General features: G+C 34.9%; 1 protein-coding gene and 2 long non-coding RNA genes across 12 annotated transcripts in view; 1 reads left to right on the top strand and 2 right to left on the bottom strand.

Annotated features, from left to right (window-relative positions):
* The window catches only part of LOC139116823 (microtubule-associated protein tau-like), a 55,051-nt gene that overhangs the window by 5,796 nt on the left and 25,655 nt on the right, over window positions 1-23,600 (bottom strand). For 2 of the 8 annotated variants that reach the window (XM_070679509.1, XM_070679510.1), the window contains exons 3-15: window positions 17,091-17,280; window positions 16,132-16,247; window positions 13,534-13,615; window positions 13,043-13,149; window positions 12,289-12,384; window positions 11,773-11,868; window positions 9,541-9,732; window positions 8,276-8,371; window positions 7,561-7,656; window positions 6,805-6,900; window positions 6,304-6,399; window positions 1,073-1,168; window positions 172-267 (exon numbers count right to left, since the gene is read on the bottom strand). In XM_070679509.1, the coding sequence (XP_070535610.1) occupies window positions 172-267; window positions 1,073-1,168; window positions 6,304-6,399; window positions 6,805-6,900; window positions 7,561-7,656; window positions 8,276-8,371; window positions 9,541-9,732; window positions 11,773-11,868; window positions 12,289-12,384; window positions 13,043-13,149; window positions 13,534-13,615; window positions 16,132-16,247; window positions 17,091-17,280 (1,455 nt within the window). The remainder of the gene's footprint in view (window positions 1-171; window positions 268-1,072; window positions 1,169-6,303; window positions 6,400-6,804; window positions 6,901-7,560; window positions 7,657-8,275; window positions 8,372-9,540; window positions 9,733-11,772; window positions 11,869-12,288; window positions 12,385-13,042; window positions 13,150-13,533; window positions 13,616-16,131; window positions 16,248-17,090; window positions 17,281-23,600) is intronic. The other 6 variants (XM_070679511.1, XM_070679512.1, XM_070679513.1 and 3 more) reach the window with 6 other exon arrangements.
* On the bottom strand, window positions 2,927-5,790 carry LOC139116822 (uncharacterized). The gene is made up of 2 exons (XR_011548394.1): window positions 4,192-5,790; window positions 2,927-3,400 (listed from the first exon to the last, which is right to left on the bottom strand). It is a non-coding gene; the product is annotated as an uncharacterized lncRNA (long non-coding RNA).
* The window catches only part of LOC139116824 (uncharacterized), a 35,524-nt gene continuing 25,433 nt past the window's right edge, over window positions 13,510-23,600 (top strand). For all 3 annotated transcript variants that reach the window (XR_011548396.1, XR_011548395.1, XR_011548397.1), the window contains exons 1-2: window positions 13,510-13,645; window positions 20,807-20,918. This is a non-coding gene — a long non-coding RNA (uncharacterized lncRNA). The remainder of the gene's footprint in view (window positions 13,646-20,806; window positions 20,919-23,600) is intronic.

The raw sequence follows: 23,600 nt of genomic DNA, 5'->3' as shown, positions 1-23,600 counted from the left end.
GTGCATAAAACGTTAGTGTGATGTTTGGAAAATAAACTGAATAATATTAAAGCAACGCTCTGTAAATATTCAAAACTGACTATTGAATTTGTTATTGGGTGAAAACTTTACCAGAATTGATACAAACACATAGTTATCAAGATCCAATAAATCCATAATTCTGACACTTACCGTAACATCTCCACCTCCAGGCTGGTGATCAGCATTATCCAGTGAACCAATTCTTGCCTTGGCTTTGTCTTTGAATTCAAGTCTCTCATCAACTATCTGAAAAACAGAAAAAAAATGTTAATATCATCAACATCAGATATCCCTGCAAATATGCCAATTCAGTATCTCATTGTTACTGAGTAGATAGGTTTTTTCAATTTATCAGTTGGTATAATACCTATCATTTTTAGCAACATTACCTTTGACCTATTTTCATGAATTCATGATTCAATCACCCCTGCCTTTAGTCATCCCATGTATATGTATGATCATCACATTTCCATTTATGTTGCAGTTAATGAAGATAACAGCAAGAAGTTTGTTTGAATTTTACACATGAATATTCAGTTTTGCACTCAAAATGTACAGAACCTAGTCATCTAGCGAAGACATCACAGTCAGAACCTGACTCAGTTAAATCCCCATCCTAATGAAAAGGGGTTTATATAACTAAGCTATTGAAGTTGTTACATTTTTCTGACTGCAACTCCTCTACATGCTGTGGAGTTCATGAAGCGCTTGCATATACATACTCGCTATCATACATCATGGTACCTCTGCGTGGCACGGCTGTGTGTTACCTGCATTAGACGGCCTTTGGAGGCAGGCCGTATAACGCTGGTAACACACAGCCCTGCCACGCAGAGCTACCTGTCCTAGCCCTGCGTACGGGGCTGTATGTTCCCGGCGTTATATGGCTTCGCACCACCTGTATAACGCCAGTAACACACCCCTGCCACATAGAGCTAACATCGCAGTAGCCTTTGTCAGAGCAATTGTCATTGTAAACAAAGCAGTATATTAATTCTAATGATTCAGTACTTTCCTAATCTGGGAAAGTGCGCATTTTGGTTATACTTACTTTAACATTGCCTCCACCTGGTTGGTGATCAGCATGATCAAGTGAACCAATCCTGGCCTTGGCTCTATCTTTGAATTCTAATTTCTCATCATGGATCTAAAGAATCAGATTGACAGATATCAAGAAAAGTTCTGTTGTGATTAAAGACATCAAGAAACCCTGTAGGACACTTCCATCATCATGACATTTTCAACTCGCGATAGTAAACGTTATTTTCAATTACTTTACCTCTGCTAACATAGTTGCTATATAGTATTATTAATTTTTATTTTTTCTTTGTCAAAGTTGCATTTATGCTGTCAGTGAATTTCCCTTTTACCGTAACTGCACTGGAATGAATCCATGCATCGCAGTTTAAATTTTTTCATAATTTTTCAAGTAATTTGTCATTAGTGACAAATTTTAAGAGCAAAAATTTACATTCAGAGGTAATGACAGATTCACAATGCATTTCATTTTTGCATCAATTTGTTTCACAGAAATGTGGTCATCTCAATTTTCCCCCCTGATTACTTTGATGGTCAGCCATTTTGAAACGTTAAAACATTATGTATTTTCTGACTCTTTGAACCTCAGTAACTTCATATCAATCACGTCACATTACACAACGAGTGGTGTACTTCCAATGTTAACCACAGGTCAACAATAATGCAGTTTACACATTTCCAGGTTGAGTTGACAAGCTGAATAATGTGTAATGCAACATGCTTTGGGGAAAAGAACAAGAAACTGTAGTTGACATTCAAAACAAAAATAGTGAAAATATCATAAAAAGTTAGCATTAATGATCCTTTAATTATAGTGGTCTCAGTGTACTTGGGATCACTATGGGAATGTCATGCATTCCATCCTTTGTATTTAACATCTGGCAATATTATTTGTCAAAAGGTCAATAATTGTAATATTTATTATGTGCTTTATATTCTTCTCTTAGGGCATTTAAAGAAAATTCTTTGTTTGCCATCCTTGGCTTTTTTAAAAACCTACCAGCCAGCCAACCAAACACAGACAAAATACACAAGTATATTAACATAAGCTCATTTTTTAGCTCACATTTGGTGTACCAATGTGAGGTTATCTTATAAGCTGAATCAGTTCATTTGCATCTGATTTGCATGTCTGTATGTCTGTATATTTGTGGGTATGTGCGGATGTATGTCCGTCACACACAAAGGCTTCCATACCGCCAAAGCTACCATCTCAGTATTTGGTGTACAGGTAGATGCAGGGGTTGAGATGTGAATTTGTTCAAATGAACACATCAGTGTCAAAAATGTGCAAATGAGGTAAGAAAAAGTGAAATCCTGCAAATGTGCAGGAGGCATACCAGTGAGAAACAGGCAAACTCCACTGATCTTGACTCATTTCCTGTCATTGTTTATGAACTGTTACATATTAACAGACCAGCTGCAACCATAGACAGTAGATGGGGGAAGACCGTTTATACTAAACTAAGAGGGGCTTGTTTCTGCTATGCATGTTGCTAAAGTTGACCTCTAGTACCTAAAGTTAAACCTTAATTACTTTTGTCATTCTTGTTTTTCTGGTTTAAATATTTCTTGTTGTTTTTCTGGTTGTACTCTGCAGAAATCAATGCCATAACATCAACGTAGAATTTTCCTCCACTGAACAGATAGAAACAACATTTATTGTTGATCATTGGTAACCCATACTGGTATACCAATTCTGATCAAATTTGAGCGACACCGCATAATTGCGGTATTTTTATTTGGTTTCTTTTGCAAAAAAAAATATTTTTATTTGTAATAGTGTTAACAATGTGTTTGTTTTCTTAATTTTAACTGAAAACCTACCAGCACACGGACAGCAAACAAAATACTTTATTTAAAGCACCTTACGTATCAAACACACATTACTTACAATACTATTCCCTATTCAGTTCACCAACACTGCCTGTCTCAGTGAGACTGCAGCTGATAAAAACCACCTGCATTTACTTTTGGCAAATTATGATGCACACTGCATACTTATTAAAAGTTTAAAACACCTAACAACTGAGTTGTTTATCATAATTATTCTCCTTTAAAATAACATATATGTTCAGTATAGATATGATAAAAAGCCCGAAAAATATCAAATGTGGCTATTTAACTCTATTCTGTTAATACAAGTGGGATATTTGTGAGGTTTGTTATGAGAGAAATAAACTTTCAGGGGGAATGGGATTGATGAGAGTTACCCACACACAAGGAGTGACACACCCCTTACCTTGGCATCACCTCCCCCAGGGAGGTGATTAATATTCTCCAATGATCCAACACGACTGGACACTTTACTGAAGTAGCGTTTAAAATTGTACGTTCGGATCTAAAAAATATTCACTTTTTAAATATTGGTTTATATAGTGTGTGACATGAAAATTGCACTCAACAAAGTTTAGTCATCTGGAAAAATGGAACAACATTAAACCTTTGTTACAAACTGAGTTAAATATCCCTATTATACAATTATAAAGTTAAACATTCGGGTATATAATAGTTAGACATAATAGCTTACTTATTTTGTAAGGTGTACTGGAATGTTTGTTTAAATACAAAGCATGCTCTCAGGTATTGTACTTGGGATTACTTCAGGAATACCACGTTGCCATCCATTGTATTTAACATAATATTGAACATTGCATTTCTTAGAGCTGTCACAAAGGTTAGTAGCTGTAATATTTGTAATGTCCTTTTTTATCCTTTGTATCAAACTTAAGTTTTTATACTATTTTAATGCAGTTCATCACACAGCAGCTTATCTCAGTGATGTGCTGTAATTGGTATTGCAGACAAAAACAGTCTTTGGTTTGCTAAATTTTTATTCCCACTGTGAGCTCATCAGAAGTTTTAAACATGTAGAAATTGAGGTGTTCATCATAATTCAATCTCAATATGATGACAAGCTTACTTTCTTGATATGTAGATGTTTTAAATGTAACATAGGGTTTGGTATACATACACAAAGAAGCTGGAAAAAATGTCAAATCTTACTATTAACACTATTCTATTAATGTGAATTGTATATTTATAAGTTTGATATGGGAGAAAAAAGTAAACTTGCAAGAGGAAGGGGAGTCTTGACAATTACCCACACAAAGGGAGTGACACACCCCTTACCTTGGCATCACCTCCCCCAGGGATGTGATTAATATTCTCCAATGATCCAATACGACTGGACACTTTACTCATGGAGCGTTTAACATTGTACGTTCGGATCTAAAAAAATATTCACTTTTTAAATATTGTTTATATAGTGTGTGGCATGAAAATTGCACTAAAGCAAAGTTTAGTCATCTGGAAAAATGGAACAACATTAAACCTTTGTTACAAACTGAGTTAAATATCCCTACTTTACAATTATAAATTTAAACATTCGGGTATATAATGGTTAGACATAATAGCTTTCTATTTTGTGAGGTGTACTGGAATGTTTGTCAATTACAAAGCATGCTCTCAGGTATTGTACTTGGGATTACTTCAGGAATATCATATGTTGCCATCCATTGTATTTAACCCTTTGAGCGCTGTAATTTTTCCCACCAAAATTTTAGTGCAATAGTTTGCAAATTGTATGAATTTTTCTGTAATTTTTTGATAATTTTGGACCAAATGGAAATCATATTTCCTTGGCTTCAATTCTTTATCAAAATTTTGGCAAAAATCTGAAAAAAAATTGACTGAGGTATATTCTGTAAAGGCAACAAAAATTGACTTTGGCGCTCAAAGGGTTATCATGATATTGAACATTGCATTCTGTTGTCACAACGGTTAGTAGCTGTAATATTTGTAATGTTCTTTTTTATCCTTTGTATCAAACTTAAGTTTTTATACTATTTTAATGTAGTTCCTCAACACAGCCTATCTCAGTAATGAGTCTTAATTTGTACTGAAGACAAAAAACAGTCTTTGGTTTGCTAAATTTTTATTCACACTGTGTGCTCATTAGAAGTTTTAAAAATGTAGAAACTGAGGTGTTCATCATAATTCAATCTCCATATGATGACAAGCTTACTTTCTTGATATGTAGATGTTTTAAATGTAACATAGGGTTTGGTATACATACACAAAGAAGCTGGAAAAAATGTCAAATCTTACTATTAACACTATTCTATTAATGTGAATTGTATATTTATAAGTTTGATATGGGAGAAAAAAGTAAACTTGCAAGAGGAAGGGGAGTCTTGACAATTACCCACACAAAGGGAGTGACACACCCCTTACCTTGGCATCACCTCCCCCAGGGATGTGATTAATATTCTCCAATGATCCAATACGACTGGACACTTTACTCATGGAGCGTTTAAAATTGTACGTTCGGATCTAAAAAAATTCACTTTTTATTGTGGAATTTAATATACAATATGAAATTGCAATTTAAAGACTTTAAAATGAAGTTTAATGTTTATTTAAAATCACAACAAAAATGAAACGATTAAAGTAAATTTTTTTCACAAAAATTAAAATTATAATCATGCAGCGTTATGTTTAGCGTATAATAATTTTGGTTGATGGTATATAAATTGCACATAATAAACAACTTACACTATCATTGCTATTTAGGGATTTTATGATGACATGTTGTCCATTACACAAAGCTATTATGTCAATTCAATCTTTTGTGGTTGGTGAACTTTTCTCATTACAACATGCACCAACTGAGGTATGCTTTTAAAAGTTAATTCTGAATAAAACAGATTAAACCTAAAAACAGAAATGTAAAAAGTCCACAATTTTTTATTAGATTAACGGCAGTAACAAGTTTGTTTACTTCTACTAGTGCTTTCATTATGAAAAAAATTCAAATTTCAAAGTTGATCTATAAATATTTATTATTTATATTACTCATTATCATTGGATTTGCATACACAACCCTTTCTCAATAATGGTTTGGCCCAAACTATTTTTTGTCAATGGCGAGTGTGGATCATGTTTACTGGCCATTGAGCATGAACAGATAAAGTAATACTCAACCACACACTTTGCATAAGAAAATCCTATCACACAACAGTTCAAGCATCAGGCCAAACAAAAAAGATATGCGTTTCTGGTAAGCCGACCTGCCCTAGAAAACCTGCTGGCCCTCAACATTTTTTTCGTATTTTCAAAAATTTTGAGTACAAAAAGGAAGGTAAAAAATTTCCTCTGACCTACCTCCCTACCCTATTTTCAAAGGCATGTTACTGGAAACTCATATATTTTTTATTTGGCCTTATAAATGTTGTTACTCACAGTGACATCTCCACCTCCAGGTTGGTGGTCAGCATACTCCAGGGAACCAATTCTTGCACGGGCTTTTTCTTTGAATTCAAGTTTCTCATCTCGTATCTGTTAATTATGAAAAAAAACCTTCTTTTTCACAATCAGCATAAAATAAAATATCGGACAAAGACACAGACATTACTGACAAGTTTGCAACAGAATTTTTTTTTCTCATCGACATCAGGACCTTTTGGAATCCACTTTAAAATTAGCAGCTTGGTACATAGGTTTCACAAAAATCTCATAATTTTGAAACAAAAAACAAATGGTCTATGTTTCATTAATTACAGAATTGAAATGTGAATATTTTCTGGCATTTCCAATGAAAAATACATCTCTATTAAACAGGAAACTTTGAGCAAGATAACCATCAGCTCCCATTAAAATAAGAAACTCTTGATTTTCCCATTTTTCCCTTTTGGCGTGATAACTATGATAATTTTCTCAGTTATTTTAAGTTTCTTCACTCACCTTGACCAGTCCACCGCCTGGACTATGCTCTATATTATCCTTGGAACCAACCTTACTGGCAGCTTTTTCTTTGAATTCAAGTTTGTGGCTTTCAATCTTGAAGTGAAAATAGAAGATTGAAACATGAGAAAACTCACAAAAACTTTGCAGAACTTGTTGCTAAGTATTCTTCTCTTCATTCTAAGAAAGGAATAAAGTACAAATTAAGGCCCTGATCTAGATAGCTCTGCTTCTTTGTGAAAAGGAACTGATTCACTGAATGTTGCAACGGGGGAACAATACATAGAGAGAGTTTATGGAAGGATTATACATAAATAATGCTAACATTGAACCTAATAATTAGAAAAACACACCACAGTATTATGGGATACCATTTCTTTGGGGACTTGATGTACATTTTAAACTTTACATGTATGGCAGGATCCTGTAGAATTATGTGTCAGGGTTTCTTAAATCTTTTATGAAGTTGCATGCTGTGACTTGTGGTGATGAATTTCATGAAGATAGCCATGTATCTGTGTATATGTGTGACTTCATGTGTGTGTATGTTTGTGTTTGTGTACATAATATGAGATGTGAGTGGTATGGTATGGGGAGAATGCATGCACTATGTAAGTATGTGAGAGAAATACAAATGCAAGGATAAAGATGAAAGAGGAAATAATGCTTGGACCTATAGAAACAGAAAAACAATCTCAGTAACCTTGGTAACCAAATCTTTGTCACCAATTGTACAAACCTCCTGTTTTTTCCTACCTTGACGGTTCCACCACCGGGTTTGTGATCAATGTAATCTTTTGAACCGACTTTACTCTGAGCTTTCTCTTTAAAGTCAAGTTTACGATTTTCAATCTGGCATGGACAGAAACAACCGTGGTCCAGCCATTATTAAAATGAAATTGATTCCACACTGAAGGATATTTTTTATCTCTAAGCAATCAAAACTAGTTGTAGCAGCATGTAATTTCCATGCACATTGTCTATATGCAACTGGAAATGTTGTCTAAATTGCCATCTGTTCAATTCATGGATAGCGACGGTATTATTTCTTTGATATATCTTACAGTGCTTTTGTTTTGTAAACCAGATTCAAAATATACTAGACACCAAAGTTTTCCACCAATTGTTTTGTAATTTTTTTCGCAAAGCAGTATTTTGTAATCACATTTTCAAAACCTCATGACTTTCACCCCTTTCAAAGTCCACAGGTCATACCAGTAACTGAAAACAATGTTGTTTCACCAAAGCTGTGAGGTGAAGAAGTAAACAGTTTCCCAGAGTGTAAACACAGGACGGTTATCGTAACCTTTATGACTAATGGATGGGTCAAGAATTTACAAATCATAATAACACATTCCATTTGGTAACAGCTCACACACTCACATGAACTAAAAATCATGAAAAATGCTGAAATCTACACAGTTTTCACTAAAACTAGTTACCATGGAAACAAACCTCACAAAGGTCCTACCTTGACGGTTCCACCACCGGGTTTGTGATCAATGTAATCTTTTGAACCGACTTTACTCTGAGCTTTCTCTTTAAAGTCAAGTTTACGATTTTCAATCTGGCATGGAGAGAAACAACCGTGATGTAAAAATATTACTAATGATGAAATTTCTACTCTTAATGATTTCATTGGAAACTAAATATTGAAATCTTTCATACATACCAATGTATATATTAAGGCTGATTTTGAAAAAATTACAAACATGTTATTACTGTGATAGCCTTTGCAACTAACACACAAATGTTCTCTCACTGTATTTCATATGAAGTTTCTTAGTAATTTGATATTTTGTTTTTAATTTGTAAATTTGCATGGGTTTGTTTTGTCATGTTTTTGGTTCTTTGACACATCTGCTTATCAATCTTCCATGTATTTATTTATTTATGTTATCTTTATAGCTAATTTCAACGCATGCACTATACACATCAATATCGACACATTTATCATACACACTACACATACATACTGACACATATAATCCAAAATACTGAACACTTCAGAACATTTCCTTTTAAAACCAAACCAGTACCTCCTATGCAATTTGATACATGCATTCCTTACAACTTTTAAAGTTAAAATTTACTTGAAGTTGCAACAATTGTCAGTGGACTTCTAGATGGGCAGAGACTGGCAGCTACAATAAAACACCCTCTTCACGGTAGCATATCACTCACGTACAATGTATCAACTGTCATTTTAATACATACGATGATGATACTTGTTGAGTGTGTGCTTGTGCTTGACCATTGCATCAAATGTTATTTGCATCTGTTCATATACAATTGATAGACAATATAAATAAACCTTGCTGTTATGTGTTTTCTCGGAAATGATAGCTGTCAGTCACGGCCAAACCACAGGTCACTTATAATTGTTGTATTAAGGTAGTAGTATGCGCCTCGAAAGTAAAAGACTTAAACTTTCGCTCCAATTTTCCTCAAGGAATCTTTCAACCATTCACTTCCAAAATCAAGAATAAAAATTAGGGGTCACAGTGCAAATTTTGGTACAAGAGAGATAGATTACCCAAGGTTTACCGATACTTGAATCACAAAATGGCCGCCATCCCTGTGTTAACTCTAATAACAATAAAAGTCCCGACAATAATGACAATAAAAGTCCTGAGGCACATTCTATCTTAATTTTGAGTAAATTTGAAGAGTCCCAGTTGTCTCAGCTGACAATAAGCAATCCGACAGATGTAAAGACATAAGTGCATGTCTTACCTTGACTTGACCACCTCCTGGTGAATAGTCAATGTAATCTTTAGAGCCTACTTTACTCTGAGCTTTTTCCTTGAAGTCAAGTTTCCTTGTTTCAATCTTTACTGTGCCTCCTCCTGGGCTGTGTGTAATGTTGGCTTTCGATCCAACGCGAGATGTCGCTGTCTCACGGAAATTCACCTTCTCTTGTTTAATCTTACAATAAATGAAAAAAATATTTGATCTCATCATAGATTGATGAAAGTGTAATGCACAGTCATTTGTTATTGTAGTTTTGTCCGTTACCTGTGCTCTATGTTGACAAGAATTTTTCATAGTAAGGCTGCCATCTTTTGATGTAATAATTGCTGACCTCATTTGATGTGAAAGGTTAAAGGTCATTGGAGCATTATCCTACTCTGGAATTGCACTCTGGAAAGTTTTCCTAAAGTAGAGATCATGAACATTCCATGCAACCATGGTGCAACCAAAGGATCTGGAATCAAATGAGCTATGAGAGAAGAGTGGACAGGAAAGTGTAAAGGATGAGGTTCTGAAAAGGAAGAGAGATTTGGAAAAACAGAGAATGAGGGTTAGAGGATCTGAGAGAGGAAATATGGAAAGTGTACCATAGTTAATGTGTTAGCAATGTCAGAGAGGTAAGTACATAAATTAGTATATTTGGATAGTCACAAGCAATTTTATACAGAAAGTGAGTTTGCTTCTTGAAAGGTCAGGACATAAAAAAAAAAACTTTTTCCTAGAGGAATGCTAAAATTAGGGTTGAATCACACAAATATGCTGTGGCTACTCTGCTCCTACCATCTGTATATCTGAATTTGCATATTTGAAATCTTACACAAGGATATGAATACATGAAGCACATATCTCTATGACAATGGATTGCCCAATAACATTTATAAATCTCAGAGTACTGCATACTGGCAATCAGATCCTTTCAAAACTTTCAAAAATTCATGTGTACTTGTTTTTATCGTTCTGCAATGTTTGTATTTAGAATTTGTATGTCTTTTTGTGCACATTTTTTGTCCCTTGGGGAGTAAATTTTTTTTAATATTATGTCAGTGTTTTCTCATCTGAAAGGGGCTGTCTTTTGGCACTTTGATGGGTAAATAAATAAATAAATAAATAAATGAATAAACAAAAACTATTTTCTGATGGACCGTAAATGGTCATGATGTAGGAGACAGGTAGACCACATAAGGCCAAAAAAAAAAAGAAATGTTTCTGGTCAGGTCTTTCTCTAAAAAAATGGTGCGGCGATGCGCATTTTATTTTTTTTTTTTTTATTTTTCCTCGAGGGAGGGAGGAGGGTCAGTTTTTATTGTTTTATCAATATAGTCACATATATACTGTTCATGCAGTCACTGATCATGCCCCCAAAAGAATTTTCTCTTTCTCTTCAGCCATTTTGGTTTGGTGTCAGCCACGGCCGCCGGCCACAAACAGAAAAAAAAAGGTGACGCGATGTTGTTCAAGTGACACGCGCGCTGACCAGAAACATTTTTTTTTTTTTGGCCTAAAAGTACTTTAATTATCTAAGGTACTATATGTATGGGATAATATGAAATAAAACAAACAATGAAACACATGAAATTTCAATGTTAGTAACAGACAAAACTATTGAAATGGGACAGAAGGGATGTCGCTCTGAAAGGAGTAAAAATGTTTTCAGAGCATTTTGCAGTTATATGTACTGTTTGGATGGCATGATACTTTCTCATTCTGTCAATTTTGAACCAATTCGATCTCTGTATTTGTGAGACTTTTGACCTGTGGTATCATCAAAATGAACGTGATGCAGAATTTATCGAAGAGATTCATTCTACTGAACAAAACAGAGTGACAGCAGCTGCGGGGATGTAAGTCACATGATCAGAATGCGTTCCGAGAAACAAAATACATTGAAATTTACAACTCACTCGTTGAGGGCGCTCTCGGATTAATCCCAACTCTCTGCATTTATTATGCTCTCCTGACAGAATATTTAGCCGGTTTGTTCTGGATTTTTGTGTTCACTTGACTCTTCACTGGCAATGGTTCTGTCTGACACAGACATTTTTTCACTTGTTTCGCCAAAGCATTTGTGACAAATCAAAGCATAAAGTAAAACCTGGAGGACGTAACGTTGTTGCAATTTGCTGACTCAAGAACGCAATTAAACTTCTGAGTTTATTTTGAGGAAAAGATAAACACACTCCTTTACATGTTCCACTTTAAGACACTCAGCACTACCTTGACATTACCACCACCGGGTGTGTGATCTGCACGATCTAGTGAACCTATCCTACTGGATGCTTTGTCCTTGAAATCTAATTTGCGATTTTCGATCTGCAATCAAGGAAAATAGGTTGGAAAGAAAAAAAAGGAAAAATTTCATGTTAACACCAATGCTGCAAGTCATGAGGAAATAGAAGTAATTTTGAGATATGAGGAATTTAAAACTTCTCACAACCAAAACTGCAGAAGCTAGAGACACATGCAGTATTTTTTCACAGTTTCTGGAACGATTTTATTACCCTGTTTAAACATTTCTAGGTTTCTGATGTCATTAGACTTTCCATACTGTAGTTCCAGATTCAGCTATCCAATTTCCCAGTATGAACAAAAACAAAATGGCTATAACATGATAACAAAGTGAGGTAGTGGATTGCAAGTGAGAAAAAGGTTGTCCTAAGGCCTATGGAGAGTTTTCTAACAGTGGAAGAAATAGTTTATTTGACTAAACAAAAAGCACACTTGAGTGATTACCTTGACTTGACCTCCACCTGGGGTGTGATCAGCTTGGTCCAATGAACCTATCCTACTCCTCGCTTTCCCTTTGAAATCTAATTTACGATTTTCTATCTAAACATGGAAGAGAAGTTGTTCAAAATAGAATTGTGAGTAAATTTGTCTTCTACAAGGAAAAACTTGTTGCTGTTAATGAATTTTTTTTAATTTTTTTGACTCACACTCACACACATTAAAATCAGTGTGAACTCAAACAATTCATCATTAAAACCACAATAAATTATAAAATTGTGGCAAAAGATTTCACCATCAGGAATAGGGATGTTTCGGTGAAACTGTTTTACTGGAGCTTCTCTGTAACTGGTAGGGTGACTGAATAAAGATGGCACGTGTTTCGAGTTGTGAAATAGAAATATAACTCATATCACACAGAGGGAACAACATTTCATTTTATACGGTATTGACAATTTTGCATTATTACTGATAACTGGCCTCCAAACAAACATTATGCAGTAAGGAATATGAAACATGATATGATATCTTATGGTCAGACCTGGGGTATAGCATCAGAGATCAAATTTGTCACCCATATATACGCACATTTTTTTTTTGCTTATACTTTATATACCAATAATAATTTTATGTTGATTTAGTAACGATTTCAGGACTATTATGAACTGATGCAGAGAACGGATATCTTAATTTTCTTTTCACTCCATCAAGAAAAATAAATAAATAAATAATAAATAAATAAATAAATAAATTTCCGTACCTTGACCTGTCCGCCACCTGCTTTGTGTTGAATTTTATCCATAGATCCAATACGACTCTCTGCTTTCACCTCCACTTTCTGGTTCACAATTTTCACATTTCCGCCACCTGTAGACAAGTTTCAACATTTTATAAAATCTGTAAACGTCTGAATGAGCTAAGTATTCAAGATATTTGTAAGTTTCCGCCTCTTGAGATTGAAAGGTATAGTGTTTTTGATCTACAAAGCTTCTCCCATGTTGGAAATCCCAAAGCCTCTTTGTGGGGATGACCTTCGGGGTCATATCAGGTCACAGGTCACAAATCATGGCATGGTAGTGCTTGAAGTTGAAATGAACGTCATACATAGCACAGGCTCTAGAGTCAATGCAGGCGAACCGCTAGCCGCCATTGATTTTTATTGTATCAGTGGCGGCTAGCGGTTCGCCTGCATTGACTCTAGAGCCTGTGATACATACAACCGAGGATGGAAAATATTCAGCGAACACTCACCAGGTCGGTGAACAGCATTGTCCATGGAACCACATCTTGACGTTACTTTGCTGTAATCTTTCTTGTCTGTAAATATTTTCACCTGGAATTTATAATGAGGATGAAGTCGAAGGTAAGTATAAGTAACATTCGTCAGTATACTATAGTATGCTGTACTTGTGACGTGAGCCGATGCGAATTTTCACCGAATTGAAGCAGAAATTCGCGTTCTTCATGGCATAGAGGGGTGATTTTCGGTAGAAAATTGTGGTGAAAGAGGGACTATACCAGGCGAGATGGTATGATTTCGGACGTATCTCAAATCTCAATACTTTTCCTTGCGGTATAGAGAGTTCCAAAATTTATTATAAAAAAACTCTCGCTGCTTCATGCTTAAAAAGATGCTTTATCACAAAAATGTATGAAGTAAAAATGTGAGTTGGAATCATCAGAAATATGTAAATGTGTAACTTTCCATCTGTGCAACTACCTACCTATTTATATATATATATATATATATATATATATATATATATATATATATATATATATATATATATATATATATATAATATATATATATATATATATATATATATATATATATACATATATATATATATATATATATATATATATATATTATATATATTATATATATATATATATATATGTATGTATATATATATATACCACACCACATAAACACCACATATACCACATAAACACCACTCCAACCTACTTTCCTAGAATTTAGTCATTTAAGTCAAAAAGTTGCCAATTTGCAAGTTCAGTAGCAGGTCGAATTCTATCGTTTAAAATGAATATTTACTGATATCCATCATTACTTTGGATTTCTTTCATATATACTTAAAATTGTGCCGCCATGATTGAACTGAACATTACTCGCATTATTCTTGATAACATATTGATTTGAATTTGACAAAGTTTGATGACTACACGTGTTAATGACTCTGAGACTATTCAAATGATGCAACAGACAAGTTCTTTCATGTATTCAAAAATCTGCTGTTGTGGTGGGACTGTGTGTTTATCTTTGATGAAACAGTGATTGTGGTAAACATATGATGACTGTTCTTGATGGTCAGACACATGTAACGTTAAATTACATCACTCCATTTTCCTTTATCAATCCGCAATGTTCCGTTTTCTTTGAATCTTACGCCAGTGATAATAATTCTGTTTCCTGCCATTTTTCTTGTACTTCATGACAACAGCCAATCTGGTTAAAATCAGATTTGGAGACAGTGACGTTTCTCATTGGCTGATAGTCGCGTAGTGCGGCGACTATCAGCTAACGATAACAGCAAAGAACAAGCAAAGGGGGAAATGTTGCCATCTCTACCTCTGATTTTAATCAAATTGTACGATAACTGACTTTTCATCATGTCATGTGTTTGAACACACTACAACAATGAATGGTGCTGTTTCTCTGGTCAGCACATTGCATTGACACCAATGTAAACCTGAAATCAATAAAATCTTTTACACCTCAATTTCCGATGAAAAGAACTAATTGTTCACTGTGTCAGAAGAAGATGTGCCTTCAGTGTGACAGCAGAGACAATAAGGCATTCATTGAGTACACACATGTGTTTATCACATGTAAAACATTGATTTTTTTATTTTGATAACAGTATGCACAGCTGGTTTTGTGGATGGCAATTATGTTGGCTTTTTGAAATTGATACTATATCATGTACAACAACTATTGGCTTAAATCACAATGTCATAAGCACATTCATCTACAATATGAACAGCGTAACTGACAATGTAGTTTAAATTTTCATATCCTATGATCAATATACCCTCTCACTCATGGGATTTCTTAACTCTCTTTAAAGAAGTACTTGGATTTTATGTCTATCAACTCATGCAATAAGTAAAAATTATCTTGGGGCAAAGAAAAGATTCTTGCGTCAACTTGACACATCAATTTAGCTCACATGACAAACTGCCATGAGATTATTGCTACCCTTGAAGACCTCTGAGGTTTACTAATGTATGTGCATGTTGGAAGTTGAAAGACTTCAACACAAATACTGAACTTCTGTTGTTGCATAATTGATGACAAGTTGATAAAATGTTAATGCTGCCATAGAACACCCTTCAGTCAGATGTGACACTCTGATATGTAAGTTACAGTGGTTTGTGTCAAGGGCAGTCAGCAAATTTACCAGGCGTTTTCCACAGCAATTTACCCAGAATTCCTTGTAATATCAAGGAAAAAGGATAATAAAATTTTTATTCGGGTAGAAATACTGCAATGTTTCCAGGATGGCTTTGTAAGCTATCTGTCATCCAATATTCATGCATTAGTTCTGAATTGCATCTTACATACCTTGTGGGGAAAACATTTTTTGAAGTTTGAGTGGCTGAAGTTTTCACACCAGGCATTTATTTTCGGTTTTGAAATTGGATATAGCTTCAGTGTTTTTGACACAAACTCTGGCCTTTATACCATAGAGTGAGGGATCTCTTATTTACAGTGTATTTTCAGAAAAGCATACACAAGGAGATGTCGATGGAGGTACTGTTTATTCAACGACATGATCACAAGGCTAATTCACGAAGACTGAAATGAATCCTGGTACTCACACTGCCTCCGCCAGGTTTGTGTTTCATGTAGTCAGTCGACCCAATCTTGGACTTCACATTCTTGACGTCGGGAGACTTACTTGGACTCTGCCGCCTCTCGGAACTCTCTGAAGAGCCTGTTGCAAATACGAATAGACATAAATCAATATTTTTTCCCACTCACATTTTAGAAACTCGTCTTTCGAAAAGACACTGGACAAGCAGAATCAATTAATTCTTACCATAGTTGTAAGCTAAGTTATACAGAGTGTGCAAGTCCATACTCTAATCATGGTCCATACTCTAATCATGTTGGCAGGTTTGTTAGAAGGCTACGTTGCCTGCGTACATAGTTCCCTATCATCTGTTTCCTATTGTTCTGCCGTTCTCTATGGATCACCTGTGTTACTGTTTGAGCGTGCTATTTCATTCCTCCACTTGGCTTTATTCTGATTGTTTGTTGAGTGCAACCAGATATTTGCATGTAACCAGGAGAGGTTTAACAATGTATCTATTTACCAAGGGCACTGTATGCCCACCAACAGGGGCAGCTTATCTACAAATAATACTTTGAAACTGATTACTGAACCTTTACTGACACGGTTTAAACTTTGACAACATACCTATCAGTACACAAGATCTCTATTCTTAACTTCTAATCAATGACAGGTAATACAATAATTAATATCTGTTTTGGAGGAATTTATAAATGGATTGTGAGTTATGAATGTAATGTACAAGCTAACGGAGGTTGGACATATTTTAGAAACTATAAAATAGTGTCTTCCATTTAATATTTGAGATTAATAATGAGGTTTGGTTGGGTGTGTGATTTCTTTGGTATTTTTTTAATGGAATTAAAAACATATATGATATAGTTGCATAATTAAGATATTTATCTTTAATTGTAATCTTTTTAAATTTTTAAGTTGGAGTCAGACCATGCAAATCATGACTTCAGTATTCTGAGGCTGTCTTACTGGATCCTTTTCTCGGTTGTGCGCTGACAGCTCGTCTTGGTGATGTGTTTCCAGCGTTGATGGGCGCGGTGTGCGCGCTTGCAGGTCGTCGCGGGATTCCACTTGTTACATTCGGTGAAGCAGCAGCGCTAGCCGGTCGTCTTGGCGATGCACTTCCTCCTGGTTTCTGGCCAGCTTTATTTACATCAGCCTGTTGATGAAACGCAGAACAAAAATTAAAATTCCCATCTATGCGTCAATATTTCATGAATATCATGAAAGACTTATATTAAACCAGGGTGGAAAAAATGCATCGTCACAATTCAGTGAGGTTGCTGTCAACCTTCAGGTCTTGGCATAACCTTTTCAGCACCATGGTTTGGCCCAAACCCATTGTTATCAATGTTAATTGTGGATCAGTGTACAGGGAATTGGGGATGAACAGCTCATTTTCATCGCAAAATTTTGGTACAATCCTATAGTTTGTAAGGACAAGTGAGATCTCCTTTGAGGAAAATTGAGTAAGAGAGGGCAGCCGGGGAGAAAACTTTTAAAGAATAGCTGTTATGTTTTCACATCAGTGATGTTTTCAAAATGTTCACTTTTTCTTATAAACTATTTGTTGTACCAAAATTTTGCGATGAAATCATAACGTTTGTGCCATTGTAACTTTTTTGGGATGGGTAATAGCTACCAGGCTATTGGATTTGTGTCAGTAAGATCAAGTCAGTACTTTTATAGGATGTGCTAGGTGAGCTAGGCTGAAAAACTTCCCTAGAGTTGTGACCTAGATTTGTGACTCAAACCATGGTAACATTGGATCAACTATAGTCAGCCATTTTGCCCAAGAACATTATGAACAAGGTTACCATCATAGTTGTTAAAAGTAAACTAAATGTGACATGTAGCCATCCTCTACGACATTCCTAAGACATCTTGCTGTTCTTGACCAGTGCATTACTGACGTGAACTGTGATATTTTACTTTTGGATCAGCTAAACAGACAGACAAACAGACAGTGTATATTAAGTGCTTGGACCATCTTTCCTCCTTTTTATGGGTTAGATGTCAAAAGTTATACAAAAGTTCAACAGCTGGGCCCAAAGTTCTTCACCACCAAATTTTATCTGATTTTCCTTTATTTTTTCCTAACAGTTTCAGCATATCTAGTACACAAGTTGTAAATTAGATAGATGAAAACAATATTCACATGTCACGCATCAATTAGAATACAATTTGATTATTTATTTCCTTTAATATTAAAAAAAATAATTTTCATATTTTATATTCATTTAATATATAACAATTAATTTCATCCAAAAGATTGTCATCAATCTTTTAAAACAAGCTCCTTTTACCTCTCAAAATATTTGAAAATGTATTATTAGATTAATCATATTAAAATTTCATACTTTGTGATAAATTGATATTAGGATATCATATAAAAATTCAATACTTTATGATGAATTGCTATTATGATGTAGACATTACCAATATGTTAAATTGGATGTAAATTTCAAAGTACACTTCCAACATATTTGCCAAGATAGGATGATAACTGACATGTGAAAATTGAAAACCTGACAGGGTCAGATAAAATATTTCGCTAAATTTTCATAATCAGGTCTGCCATTGACATTGTCCGATATCAATGTAACACTTTTGTCAGTAAAATGTACTCGATTTATTCTTCTGACTAAACTGTGTGCAGCAGATCTGTACTGAATAGTTTTGTTGAGAAATTGGGGCATCGTTGAGGCTTAAGATCAGCTTTACCATATTTAGCATGGATTTCCAAAGACCTATCCAGTCAGATGCTGGGCTATTTATACTGAAATTTATTGCAAACAGAGATTAACATGGCAACAGAGCGTTTACCCAAATGTCAAGCATGGTACTTAGTGTCATAGCCTGGACTCGGGGTTCCTGGCTTGTTTTGAGTAATTGTCAATCTTCTCTCAACTGTACGTCATCAGCAATTTTTCTCAGTATATTTCATAAAAGCTTCACATCTTATGATTTTTGTTTAATTTCAAGACATCTTCCTTCCTTTTTGTCACAGTTTTCACATCTTCTTGCCACATTTCTCACTCTGAAAACCTTATCATCATACATTTTCATTGCTCGTCAGCATTCGATGAAGAGGACTGCTAAAAGGATTTCAAACACTAATTCTGAGTTATGGAGTTTGCAATGTGATACCTACATACAATAATTCATTTACCATTCCCCAGAAATAAATTGTGCTGCTCTCTGGTATTTTTGGGGATTGAAACTGGAAAAAAATAAATCTAATAAACTTATAAAGGGACAGTGGTGGCAATTTTTTATGATATTTTCACAATTTCTGTTCCAGAAAACGAGTATAGTTGCTAAGTCTACTTAGGAAGTATGTTGAAACACAAAGTATAAGTATCACCGAGATAACTTATTGTGAACTACCGGAATATGCCATGTAATTGTTTACAAATGAATTCTAGACTAGAATTCAGTTGTCAAAAATAACATTTAACATGTAGCTATCACACACACACACACACACACACACACACACAGACACACAGACATACACACACACAAATACACGCATACATACAGGCTGTATTGACGAGCTGAACAAGAGGCATCCCAATGTAATTTTGAGAGTAGAACAAGAGACACTGTGTTACGCATGTAAACATCAATATTTTGTTTGCATTAATCAAATTTTGTTGTTTTTGTACACAACTAATTAAGCCTCGTTATTTGAAGAGTTGGTTGTGATAATTTTAGGATCATAAAGAAGAAATAGAACAATTGAATATTAAAAGGCCCTCTATTAAAAAGGAAACATTTCTGAATTATCAACTTTGCCAGGCAGCATTGTGGTCAGAATTTAATTCAGTTTTGCAATATTTAGATCATAAAGAAGAAAAAGAATGATTTGATATCAAAGTATTCCTGATTATGATTCAGTAAAGAGTTAGAAATCCGACAGTGTTCAACTTTGAACCCCAGGTGTACAACTATGGTTTGGCCCAATCCAATTGCTTTCAATGATGCTGCTGACAGAATGGGAGTTAAAGGGCATGTAACATTTTCCTGCAGGGCCAGCCAAGTCAACAAATAGAGTCCTTCTGAATTGGCATGATAATTGAATTCGTCACTCTGTACATCAATTGCAGGTAGACTGTAATCACTTCGGCAGTTCCCAAGGGTATAAAGTCACCTCTGTTTGACATTCTGGTATTACCCTATAGTTTATTCATAAATGATGATGAATATTTAAAAATTTACAGAATCTCAATGTGAAAGGATAAAATAAATGTGAGCATGTAGAAACAAAATGAGGAGGTCATTGTTAAACTCAGACTATGTCAGCAGTACTTTTTTTCCAAAAATTATGAGCTTTTATGCTTCACATGGTCTACATTGCATGTGTCCCTCGTTAGGTCAACTTCAATTTGTTCACAAACTCAAGAATTTTCACCTATATAAAGTAGTGAAATTACTCTTGCAAAAAATATATGAAAATGAGGATTATATGAAACAAGTATTTATTATTATAATTTGAGTGTATTTGGTACCCTATACAATAAAATAAGTTGCAAAAATATAAAAGTTTCCTTAATAGGTGGAATATAATGGGAACTGTGTAAATTATTTGTCCGCTTGTTGAACTGAACTTCATCTCATAAATCATTACTCTAGATGCATTATAGTTGTAATCAATTATTGTTGTATTATCTATCACACAGGAGTAGTTCCTTGACTCGGCTCTCTAATTTGATCTCAGCGGAATACATTTTACTTCAGCAGAAATTTACGGTTCAGAGATCACTAGAGGAAGATATATACTACCGGTAGGATGTAAGTTTTAAATTTCTTTTCACTATTTTAGTTTTTATTTCAATGTCAGTTTCTTGTTCTACTCCCGTAAACCATGTTGAAACACTCACTATTTAGTTTGTCAGCATAGTGTCTTTTACCTGTACAGTGTTATTGTTGACAAGTGGGTTCTTGTCAGAGAGAATTCAAACACAAACATTAACAGTGCCATTTTTCACGAATAGATGCTGTGTTGACAAGCTACATAGTGGGTGTTTTAACATGCTCTGTGAAGTAGAACAAGAAACTGAAAAAATTGAAAAAAATCAAAGTTACGGCTACTGGCCCTTTAAAAGTGGGCAAATGTTTGCCTGTACTGTATTTAGAGGTTATAAACGGCAAGCGAGGGTTGCGAGGTGATTATTTCACCCAAATATGCTAATTTTCACCCCAGAGGTCTTATATCCGCAACCAAATACCCGAGCGCACCGTTTGTAACCTCATTATGATATGTTAAAGTTAAAAACAAGTGGACAATGTCGTTATTTAGGGCCGAAGTTGAAACGAGAGTTCAGGAGCGCCCAGCCTCATACAAACTCCAAAAAAGAACGTTTCAGAACGCACGTGCGTGCACAGTTGAATTCATTAACTGCGGTTACGCAACGCATCGATATCGCGATTAGACATCGAACTTGAAGAATTTTACTTCAAAAAACACTCAAAAAACTTTTAAAAATTATATTGTCGTTACATAGCCTCCGCTGCTTACTTAAACTTATTATTTGTTGGTTCGTCAAGCTGCACTAGACTAAAATTTGACCATCAAAATCAACTTGAAGCCATAGACTTGTTCTACATTATGGCGCGTTGAGCTCTCAAGTTGGCGTTCGAAATTTGCGCGAGCTCAAAAATGTTACGCGGCGCGCAGGTCTTCTTGTTGTGAACATAAACCCCGGCTCCAACCAATCAGATTGCTTGATTCCAGCTAAGCATATTATAATAAATGACAAACTAGACCAATAGCCTCAATTTACACCAGTTTTCTGTTTCTCTAGGAGTTTAACACTTTAAAAAAGCAACAAACAATTCCTGGGAAAAGTCTAATTTATTCAGTGCTTTCAATGCAAAGTAATTCAAAAAGAGTAAAAATTTGAAAAAAGTCTGTAGAAGATTTAAAATGAAGATGTAAATGATACATGCCATTATGACACACAATTCATCAGCTAAAGGTCAAGTTAGGGAAAATTGCTACATACACATACCGGTTTATGTGTATTGGAGCTGCGGCGACTGAAAAAACAAGTCGTTGGAAATCATGTTTAAGATTTTTCAAAGTCTGTAAAAGGCCAAGATTGTTGCAGCTTTGTATACTTTAAAGGGGATGCACTGTCTTGATTTAATCATGGTTTGATCTCAAAGCAACAATAAATCTGGCAGGAAAAGTGTTGACTGCTATTGTCTATCTATTGTCTTTGCTGATGCGCCGTGATCAGTGATCCCAAACAAGTTGACAGAGCTCACAATTGTCACTTCAAGGTTCAAAACCATTTCATCAGGCGTGCAATAAACCTACATGTAGCAGAGAAACCAAATCTTTTCCAGGATACATTTGTTAATTCTGAGAAGCGAAAAATTTTTTCTGAATAATTTTTGTGGGAAATTATACCAAAATGTCAAAAATTGTTGTTCAATAATTGCATGATGTTGAACCTTACTGCTGTACACGTCCCCAAGCAGTTCAACTGTTCCTGGGCGTTGATCCAATTTCACATGTACCCCCAGGACTATAAGTCTACACTAAAGTGTTTCTTTTACACCATCACTTTGCCGTCAATTACATAAGCTGTCGCTAAGCTTTCACATCGCTTTTGAAGCTGGTCACACAAAGGAAATTCTTTTGACCAGGAGCGCTGAATTTGAAATAATTGGTATTTTGGTTAAAATACAAAGATGACCCCAGTAACAGGTAAACGGCATGAGTTCAACTCCCTGTTCAATAGATCCATTAGATGATACAAGATAGTCGAGAAACTATCTCTAGATTACCACATTAGGGAAGACGGTTTCTCATTTTGTGTGTTTATTCCATTATTCACATTGTGAGAAGAGTCGAAGTTCATACAGTTTAAAGCCCCTTGCAAGATGTTACATGGGTAGCAGATATCTGGAAACTTTAATACTTATACTTTAAAATTGCACCTGAACTAACAAATGCAAATTATTGACATACATGCATGGCAATATCTGGCCACCATTTTATTATAAGTAAAACAATATCAGAAAAATTAGGGAGTGTGGTGGTAGTTTCAGTTATATTTTATTATTTTGTTATGTATATTGAAAAATTTCATTTCACTTAATTTGTAAAATCAGAGTCACATTCATGAAAGTTCTCTCTGCCACAGGAAAACTGTACATTAATGGACAGAAATCTCCAGAAATTCAAAGCTGACTCAAAGAGTTTGTGAGAGTGCATTGTAACACACTTCATCAAAAAATCTCTCTTGATTCGTCAACTTTAAGGTCATGTGATGTGCATTATTATGGTGATTCAAATGAAAACAGTTTGAAAAATGTTTAGCAACCAGTTCAGACAACTGAACAAGTTTGCAAGCACCAATCTGATTATCTGTGCCATGCGGATGTTCTGGTAAACATAAAAGAAGATGTTGTATGCAACAGAAGAAATTTTCAGTGAGAAAATTAGACAAGATGTGTTTCATG

Source organism: Ptychodera flava, chromosome 18, assembly GCF_041260155.1.
Source record: "Ptychodera flava strain L36383 chromosome 18, AS_Pfla_20210202, whole genome shotgun sequence".
In the NCBI taxonomy this organism is placed as follows: Eukaryota; Metazoa; Hemichordata; class Enteropneusta; family Ptychoderidae; genus Ptychodera; species Ptychodera flava.
Note: the sequence above shows the minus strand (reverse complement) of the source record. Positions and strands in the feature narration are given on the sequence as shown.